The following is a 10,433-nucleotide window of genomic DNA, read 5'->3' as shown; positions in this document are numbered from 1 at the left end:
TGGAAACGGTTACTGAGAAATTCAAATCCCACCTCACTCTCTGTTGATAACGAGAAGCCTATGTTTCAAACCCACATCAAACGGACCAGTTCAAGTTCTTTCTCGGTTGAATCTCCGATACACAAAAAAACTAGCAATAGAAAGCTCTTCTAGGGATACCTTCCCCCCTTATCATCCTCCATGAAAATACTAAGCCTCAACTGTCGTGGGCTTGGGATCCCAGAGGTAGTATAGGAGCTCTATTGCTTGATAAGTAAAGAAGATCCCAAACTTCTTTTTCTCTTTCAAACTAAGCTAGACAAGGATGGTTTTAGGAGATTAAAGAGGAAACTTGATTTTCAGCTTGGCTTTGAAGTACCTAGAGTTGGATTGGGAGGTGGTTTAGCTCTATTGTGGCGTGATAATGTGGATATTGATGTTCAGACATCTTCTCCACACCACATTGATGCTCTAATAAACCAAAATAGTGTCGTTTGGCATTTTACTAGGTTTTATGGACATCTTGAAACCTCAAGGAGAGAGGAGTCTTGGGATTTAATGCGTCAGTTACACGCATCACATTCTCTTCCATGGTTCTTAATTGGAGATTTTAATGAAATTCTTCATAGTGATGAATATTGGGGTAGTGGTTCTCGACTATTCAATCAGATAACATAATTTACTAGAGTAGCAAATGATTGTTCTTTGACCAATTTGGGCTATAGAGGACCGAAATTCACTTGGTGCAATAGAAGATTTGAGGGGAATTTGGTTTATGCAAGACTGGACCGGGGTTTACATAATTTGAAATGGGTGCAATTGTTTCCCCAACCTAAGTTGTCACATGTCCCATTTGGTTTCTCTAACCATTTGGCATTGCTGATGAACTTCAAACAGAAGCTACTAGTCCATCCATCAGAAAACACATAATGTTTAGGTTTGAAGTTTTTTGGATGCATGATCCTAATTGTGAAGATATTAACAGATCTAACTGGAATTCTTTGCAATGGGGTACTCTTATGTTCCAGGTAACACAAAAGATTAAGGCAGTAAGGGTGGCTCTTCTTCAATGGGGAGTTGGTAATGCAAGGGGACTCATATAGTCTATCAACACAAAGCGAGGATTACTCACCAATCTGGAGCTAGAGTGTCATTCAGATCCTTCGAATCAGCACCTATCTAATGCAAGAAATGCCATCAGATCGGAACTTAATGAATTAGTGGCCCAAGAAAACACATATTGGCACTAGCGCTTAAAAATTTCATGGATGAAAGATGGAGACCAGAATTCAAAATTCTTTCATACAGTGGCTTCCTAACGAAGGAGGAGTAATGAGATTCAAAAGCTTCAAGATTCCTCTGGTAGATGGCATTCCCAACAGTCTGATCTAGAGAGGGTGGCAAGTGATTATTTCCAGTCAATGTTTACCAATGCTTCTACTAGTTCTGTCCAACATGTAATTAATCACGTTCGTGAAGTTGTTACCTCGGATATGAATGACACTTTATTGGTTGAGTTCACTCATGATGAGGTAAAGAGAGCTTTATTCCAAATGCATCCTACAAAAGCACTGGGACCTGACGGTATGAATCCTTTATTTTTCTAGAAATATTGGCATATTGTAGGTACTGATGTCTCTAATGCAATTCTTGATTGTATAAATTCTGGTAACATCTTGCATAGCATTAACTTCTCTCATATAACTCTGATTCCAAAAAGAAAAAATCTGGAGATTATGTCTCATTTACAGCCAATAAGCCTTTGCAATGTCATTTTCACCAAAGTTTTAGCTAACAGGCTTAAGTTGATTCTGGGGAGCATTATATATGAATGTCAAAGTGCTTTTGTAGCAAATAGAATGATCATAGATAATAATCTCATCTCCTTCGAGACTTTGCATTATATGAAATCCAAATGTCAAGGGAACACTACACATGTGGCGTTAAAGCTTGACATGAGCAAAGCTTACGACATGGTTGAATGGGATTATCTAAAGGCTTTGATGTTGAAGATGGGGTTTCATCAGAAATGGGTTGATTTGATCATGGTAGGGGTCTCATCTGTATCTTACTCGGTGTTGGTAAATGGAGCACCTTCAGGTTTTATCAAACCTTCTAGAGGCATTCGCTAAGGAGAACCTTTGTCTCCCTACTTATTCCTATTATGCACCGAAGGATTCTCGGCGCTACTAAGGAATGTAGCCCATTATAGGGATTTACATGGAGTGAGTTGTTCTCGGAATGGACCTTCAATTACCTACCTTCTCTTTGCAGACGATAGTTTACTTTTCTACAATGCTTCTTTATCAAGTGAAGATAATGATGCTTAATTGATTCATACCAAATCTCATATTTTAGACTGATCCATCTGAACTTAATGTGTGCCTATAAATGTTCATAAGAAATAGTGTGCCTATAAACAGAATTCATATATATGTCCCTTTCAATTATAATTTTTTAACATGTTGGTATGTTATGTCATATGTGGCCACATGACAAGCCAAACCAAACCAAATTTGGAACAGATAAAATGACTGTTTCAGATAAATTTTGGGTGTTTGTCTTGCATGGAACCTAACAGTAATTAAGTGGCTAAGGGTGATAGTTTTTTTGAGAGTAAACGGCAGAGGCTAAGGGCGATAGTTAAGACTTAAGACTTAAGAGTTCTTGACAATTTAAAATCAATGTGGACACAAAAGATTTTGTAATTTATTTTTTTCATAATTGTTGACATAGAAATTGAAATAATATTACTTTTATTGTCATTAAGCACAACATTTTATCTTTACAATTGTGAAGAAAAAAAATTGTAAAAAAACTTTTTATACCTGATCTTATTGATTTAAAATTGAAAGAGGCCTACTTTAAGACATATGCAAGCCCTGTTGGGCTAATAGCTTGTATAAACATAAGTGGGCTTTTCTAAAATATTCCAATATTGGGTTTTGGGAATCCAATATCCTAATAGAACTCTCTCTCCTAGCCAATTCTCTCTCTATCAAATGAACTGAATTTTAGTCACTTTAACTGTAGACTAACATATGCATCAATTTGGTATATATATGTGAAGTTTAGAGAGTAAATTAGCTAAAATAAAATTTTAAGGGTTGTAATAATCACTATCTCAAATTTTAGTTTCTCTGCAATTGATTTTCTTTTTAAAGCCTTGTAAGTTAGCCCAAGCAGCCCAAATGTATAAAAAGGCCTATTGTTGAAAATCGAGATGGGTTTTCACCCTAATGGAAGTAATGTTTTGGGCCAAGCAATTCGACTAATATTAATCGAGTACCTAACTAATGCTAATCCGTGGGTGTGGCCAGCAACAAGAATTGACGGGTTAGTACTCCACCAGATCCATATATCCTACGGATCAATAAAGACTGAGAAGAGCAAAGTTAGAAAGTTTTTTTGGTTCTAATCCAAAGTCCAATAAGGGTTTGGGCCTGAAGAAACCAGATAGAGTTTTAGTAAGGCTCTTTAGGAATGCTTGGATCCAAATTGCTTTAAACATGGCAAGCTTAAACTTAAGGCCCGAATAATAATAAGGCCCCTTGTTATAGCAAGAGAAAGAGGCCCTTGTGTCCAAATTTTGACCGAGCCTAAGTCAAAAATTTCCTCTTGATAACATTTGATCCCATGAGTCCATGACTTTAAGTTTAACTTCAACGGTTCAACACTTCAACCCAGTGCAAACAGTTTATTTGTTTGTTTGTTTGTTTTTTTTTTTTTTTTAGCAAAAACGATAGTAGACTTTTTTGATGTAAATCACTTTGTACAATGGAGAAAAGAAAAGATGGGCATTTTTCTAACCAAACAATAACCTTCTCTTTTTCTTTTGCAGTACGATTATATTGTAAGGGAATACTATAAAAAGAAATAAAATTAAAACTATCTTTAATAATAGTAATATCTTCTAATATCCAAGCCACCTTTAGAGAGCATATTCGTTCAAAATTCAGCAAATCCACCACTTCTGCAAAATTACACCCCACCTGCACTGGGGAAAAACGGGTACTTTGACAGAAAAATAAAGCTTTCCTCAACAGACAAGCAACTGTGCACAACGGATTCAGCTCCTTCACAATTCTGTCACAAGCAGCAGCTAACATTTCTCCACAATTATTACGGATTACGAGTCCAATTCCAACTGAAGTTGACTTTTTTTTTTATATTGTGAAATAGCCACATTGAGTTTGTGAATACAATCTGACTAAGGAGGATTCCACCTTGATGCCTTCAAACTGCTTTCCTGCAAATTTTTCTGCTGCACTTCCACAAACTCTAGTCTGTACAGATCTGCCCGAGACCATAACTCATGATGAGAAGGAGCAACGTTATTAAAAACAGCTTTATTCCTGCATTTCCAAATCATCCAGCAAGCTATACACAAAGTGTCAAAGACTGGAGCAGATAATTTCTTGATGGCAGCATTCATTGCATCAATGAATTTCATCTTCGGATAGCACCTGTAATCATTCAGCAGAGGAGATTGCAGCCAAACGGCTTGGGCAAATGAACATTCTAAAAAGAGATGATCACAAGTTTCAGCTTCCTCATTATAGAGAACACAAGAGAAAGAGTGCAGAAACTTCCTTTCAAGCAGCTTAGTCCGAGTAGGTAAGCTGTCATTGCATGCTCTCCAGACAAATGTTTTGATCTTGGGTAGAACTTGACCAGACCAAATGCCATTCCAGAATGAGTGAAGCTGAGTTGGGTTGGAGGATGAAGCTTCATTACCTTTAAAATTTCTTTCAATCTCAGTTTGCAAAAAGTATGCACTTCTGACAGAGAACACACCAGAAATGTTCCTAGTCCAAACTAAAGAATCTTCGGGTCTTCGTGGACTCAAAGGAATGGCTATTATGATTGAAGCTTCGAAAGGATAAAATTTGTATCAATAAGCATGGTTTTCCATCTAGGCTAAAATGATGAAAACTCCATTAGGCCTACAACTCTTGCTTCGGGTGGTAAAATTGTATGAGGAGAGAGCACTCTTTGATTGGCTTCAGAGGGCAGCCACTTGTCAGCCCAGATGTTGATCAAGGAACCACTACCAACCCTCTAATGGCTCCCTTGCTTGATAAGTTCTCACCCATGAGTAATGCTTCTCCACGCATATGAAGAGTGGCTCGGCACGGTAGCTTCAAGAAAGGAGTTGGGAAAATACTTGGCTTTGTAAACCTTATAGTGCAAAGAATCTTGATTATGGAGAAGCCGCTAGCACTGTTTAGTTAATAGAGCTATATTAAAGCATTTAAGATCCCGAAACCCCAAACCTCCATCCTTCTTTGCTAAACACATATGCTTCCAACTCAGTCAATGTATTTTCATTTCCTCATTTTTCTGCCCATACCAAAACTGCCCCGTCATGGAATTGATGTCATCACACAGCCCCAAAGGTAGAAGGCAACAGTTCATAGCATATACTGGAATGGCTTAGGCCACAGATTTAATGAGAACCTCCCTGCCAGGTTGTGACAATAGCTTTCCCTTCCAACCACAGAGTTTGGATTGAACTTTACTCTTAATGTCTTCAAAGGCTTGCTTCTTTCCTCTACCAATTATAGGTGGTAAATCAAGATACTTTTCCAAAGGCACATTGGAGTTAGCATTGAAAAACTGCTTGATCTCCTCCCTTAATGATTGAGGGGTATTGGTATTGAAGAAAATGGAGCTTTTATCACTATTTATCTTTAAAACTAAGAAAAATGTTAAATTCACCATTTTTTTTTATAATAAATCTTAAGTAGTAAATTGTTATTGGTAAGTAAAAGAATGGTGTTAATGTGGACCCAAATGAAAACCAATAACAATTTACTTTAAAAATGTTAATAAAGCATTTAACAAACTAATATTCTTCTAAGAGAAAAGAAGATTATTATTATTATTATTATTATTTTGGTTGAGGAAAGGAGAAAAAGAAAGATGTAAATGTATCTTTCATGCTTGCATGTAAATCACTAATGCATTCTGTTGACCCGTGAACTTGCAGTTAATCCTCTAAAGCTTCATAGACACAAAAAAATATCCATAGGCAGGTACCAAATTTGTAGATGAAGGTTGCTTTTTATCAATAGCTATATTAAATACAACCCATAAATTTAAATTCAACAGTATATGGCTAATTAGCTAATACAACCCATTAGCTAATACGACAATATAATAAATTTAATTGAAAAATCTAATATACAATAAAAAAAAAAACTTTATTAAAAAAATTTATATAAAAAAGATATTACAGTCATATATCTCCCTTTTTCCTTCTATCTATCTGTCCAAATAGGGTTAGTCCTTTCAACGTGCGACAAATCAATACCACCATATGGTGCATGAATCCATCTATTTTCAACCTCCTGTACACTTCTATTCCATCCTTGTCTTTATCCTTACCCTAGGAATCTAGGGCATTCCTTTGTCTCAATTAGGAAGATACTATATAGATGGTGGTCAAGCATTTTTTCAGGTTGGCTTTACAACACGAAACACCAATAGAAAGTGAAGGCATGTCCATTTTGTAAAAGGGTGTTCCACCAAAAGCAACTTTGATTATTCAAAATCATTAAAAAGCACCACTAATCAGATGTTCCTTTCTTACAAAAAGCCTCTGTTTGAGGGAATTTTTGAAATTGAAATGTTAACAAGTACCGATGCGATACTGGTTAAGGTTAAAATAATGGCGTAAATGTACTTTTAGTTCTTATATTTTGTACTTTTTCCATTTTGGTCCCTACATTTTTTTTTTACCATTTTTAGTCCCTAAACCAATTAACGTCTGACATTTAGGTCATTTCTGTCACCCAACTAACAGCAAAAGTTGATGTGGCTGACGGTGGAATAAAAAAATAATATAATCACATAGAATATAATGCCATGTTAGCATATAAATTTAAAAAATTAATTTATTAATTTTAACTAAATAAAAAAACAGAATTAAAACCAAAAATCACTAAAATTAAGATCTAAAAAGGAATCTTGACTCAATGATCACTTCTGGAAAGAGATCACAAAATGGATTCAAATTATTTTCTCTTCCTTCTCACTTTATTAAATTAGTTTTTCTTATCTCTCTCTCTCTCTCTCTCTCTCTCTCTCTCTCTCTCTCTCTTTCTCTCTCTCTCTCTCTCTCTCTCTCTCTCGTGTTTCTCACTCTTATGGTAACTGGTGGTGCAGTGGCTTGTGGTGGCTGTGATGGGTGGTGGTTAGGGTGGATGGGTTGAGATCGGGGTAGGGTGGGTTAAGATTGACTGGGGTGGCTGGGGTTGAGTTCGAGGTGGCTAGGTTTGAAGTTGGGTGGGGTGGGTGGGTTGTGAGCTGGCTTGGGTGGGTAGAGGTCGAGTTGGGTTTAGGTCAGGTTGGGGTGGGTGGGTTGAGACCGGCTGGGGTGGCTTGAGTCGGGGTGGTTGGTGTTGAGGTTGGGTTGGGTGGGTGGATTATAAGCCGATTGGGGTGGGTAGAGATCGGGGTGGCTGGGGTTAAGACTGAGTTGGGTTTGGTTGTGGCGGTTGGGATGGTGGGTTGTGGCGACTGTGATGGTGGGAAGTGGTTGTTTGATAGGTGGAGGTGGTGGCTAGATGTTTCTGTGTTTGGGTAGAAAGAAAATTTCTGGGTTTGGGTTTGGGTGGAAAGAAAATTTCTAGGTTTGTGTTTAAGTTTGTTGGTTGGGTTTGCGTTTATTTTTGTTGGCTAGGTTTGATCAGTGGAGGTGGTGGCTGGATTTTTCTGTGTTTGGGTAGAAAGCAAATTTCTGGGTTTGGGTTCGGGTGGAAAGAAAATTTCTGAGTTTGTGTTTAAGTTTGTTGGTTGGGTTTGTGTTTTTGTTTGTTGGCTGGGTTTGATCGGTGAAGGTGGTGGTTGGATTTTTCTGTGTTTGGGTAGAGAGAAAATTTCTAGGTGTACAGCATTGGGCCTCCAGGGCCATTTGGGCCTTAAACCCAACTTCTACAGTATGATCCACGATTCCTGACACCCTTGTCAGAAATTGGGCTTAAGGCCTACTAGGGTCATGGGCGCAGATCCTATGGCATCATATTTGGTCCAGAACTCGTTGGGCCAGCCGTTGAAAATATATTCTCATTAATTCGTGGCTAGGAAGTTGTCCGGCACGCCCCATCTCTGACGAGTGTGACTACTCAAGAAGGCCATATCCCGGATGCTCGACGACTCCTTAAGAAATACTGCCGCCGAACATCGCCCCCCCTGAAGTGGGAACCAATTCCAATGCCACCATCACCACACCCCACTCCCAACTAAACATCCACTTAACGATAACAATATTGGACCTCCATTCCCACTAGCCATAAGAGTAATCATGATTTTTCCACTAATTTTGGGCTATAAATATATGGGGCTAAGAAAAGGATGGGGGTTGTTGAAAAGTTTGGGAAGAAAGTTTAGAACCAAGAATAATAGTTATAAAAAGTGAGAGGAAAGCGATACAAAGGTTGGGGAGATATTGCTGGGTCTCTAGGTTAGAATCACCTAGAGTAGGAAATCCTAAACCCACATTATAAGTATATTGTGAGCCCAAGAGCAAGCCAGACATTTTAAGCTCGTTTGGGGTGTGCACACTAGGTTTGGGTTCGGCTGGAAAGAAAATTCTGTGTTTAGGTTTGTGTTCTTGAGTTCTTTGATCTAGGTTCGAGTTCTTGTTTTCTTCATGTTCTTCCCAAAAACTAATGAGTTTTTATTTTTATTTTTATTTTAATATTTGTTTTTAATTTAATTAATTAATGTGTGATTATATTATTTTTTTTATTCCACCGTCAGCTATGTCAGCTTTTGCTGTTAGTTGGGTGATGGAAAGAACCTAAATGTCAAACGTTAATTAGTTTAGTGACTAAAAGTGATAAAAACAAAATGTAGGGACCAAAATGAAAAAAGTGTAAAATGTAGGGACTAAAAGTGCATTTACGCTTAAAATAATATGGGTCTTACTTAAGAAAAAAATAAAAAAATTAAAGAAATTGTATAAAACTAGTCCTAAAGTCTATAAAACTGACAAAATATTAACATAAAGCTAGCTGACTACCAAAATTCTGACATAAAATGGACTAAATAGTGTGTTAACGGGCACCTGTCACAACCTTTTTTGAATGCTTCATATATAGCAATTAGTTGTGGGAATATACGGTGCTTAATAAGAGTTTGCTTTCCAAATATATGTGCTATTTGGAAAAGTTGTGCTCGTAAACAACACTGGCCAGGCCATATCACTCCATGTCTCTCTCGCACAGACACATTTCAAAGGGGAACCATATATGTTCATGGGGACATATAAGAAGAATAATGGGTTAAAATAAAAAAGGAGAGGTTTATTGGTTTGGAACGACATATTAGGTTGAGACTTGAAACTCAACGCAACATCCACTATTTATGGATTGGTGCAGATAATTTCGTCAGGCCTAGCTAGAGTCCTCAATGGCAACCAGTTATTAATAAGACTGGCATTAGATGTAGAAAATGGTCTCATGACTCATGAATATAGGAAGGTTGATTTTCCGTTTGATTTTATTTATTTATTTATTTATTTATTTTTTTTTCAGAATAGTTGAAATTCCAAGATTGTCGGGTAGCATAATTTATATGCACATGTATAACTGTATATATGAATTTCCGACACCCCACTATTTTTTTTTTCTTTTTCTTTTCTGAATTTCCCAACAACCCACTTATATTAACTTAGTAAAAATAAAAAAGAGGTTCCTTTGCCATAGCTTATTTTTAGGTTATTTTATTTGGTTGATGTATGGCTTCTTAAAAATGTTAAGAATTTTGTAACTTAAATCGTTGACACTTCTTAATGTTTTTAATAGAGATATGTAGGAGTCAATTCCCCTTCTTTCAATTATTGGATTATCACCACCATGCACCATTGGTGTGATGGTCACTCCACAAGTATAAGTGCTTATAAGGTGTGGGAGGTAAGGACCGAGATTCAAGTTTTTAGAAAAAAGCTTCACACATATATACACTTAGATTAGGTTAGAATAAAATTTCTATTATATATATATATATAACTATTGGATTATCAAAAAACAAATCTTAATTTTTTTAAGTACATAGATTTAATCCAATATCCAATTTAATTTTTAAGTCTCATAAGCAAGGTAGTTGATACCGTACCAGTACTGGCCGATATGTACTGTATCGGTACGTATACCGGTATCGAAATGCCAACGTTTTGTATTGGTTTAAATACCGGCCGTACTGGTCATGTATCGGCCAGTTTCGAGCAATACCAGCCGGTACAGAAAAAAGCTTTTTTTTTTTTTTTTTAGTTTTGTAATTTTTAAATTTTTATAAGGGCAGAATGATAACTTATTTGCATTAAATCATTAATATTATATGTTTTCTTAGTATGCAATGAACAATTAAGATTTCTATTTTTTATGTTGTGTTTTTTTTTTTTTTTTAATTGATGCTAAAAACTAAAACAATAAATAATTTATTCTGAA

General features: G+C 36.5%; 2 protein-coding genes across 2 annotated transcripts; one reads left to right on the top strand and one right to left on the bottom strand.

Moving 5' to 3' along the window:
- The first annotated feature begins 1,400 nt into the window (after nucleotides 1-1,400).
- On the top strand, nucleotides 1,401-2,111 carry LOC126705264 (uncharacterized). Its single transcript, XM_050404156.1, has 2 exons — nucleotides 1,401-1,563; nucleotides 1,606-2,111. Exons 1-2 carry the CDS (start codon nucleotides 1,401-1,403, stop codon nucleotides 2,109-2,111), a joined length of 669 nt encoding a protein of 222 aa, XP_050260113.1.
- Nucleotides 2,112-4,189: 2,078 nt separating this feature from the next.
- Nucleotides 4,190-5,075, bottom strand: LOC126705263 (uncharacterized). The gene is made up of 2 exons (XM_050404155.1): nucleotides 5,038-5,075; nucleotides 4,190-4,760 (listed from the first exon to the last, which is right to left on the bottom strand). The coding sequence occupies exons 1-2, from the start codon at nucleotides 5,073-5,075 to the stop codon at nucleotides 4,190-4,192; spliced, it is 609 nt and encodes a 202-aa protein (XP_050260112.1).
- Between the last annotated feature and the right edge of the window lie 5,358 nt (nucleotides 5,076-10,433).

The sequence above is a fragment of the Quercus robur genome, chromosome 11, assembly GCF_932294415.1.
Source record: "Quercus robur chromosome 11, dhQueRobu3.1, whole genome shotgun sequence".
NCBI classification, from domain to species: Eukaryota; Viridiplantae; Streptophyta; class Magnoliopsida; order Fagales; family Fagaceae; genus Quercus; species Quercus robur.
The sequence above is the reverse complement of the archived record's forward strand: the minus strand, read 5'-3'. Positions and strand labels throughout refer to the sequence as shown.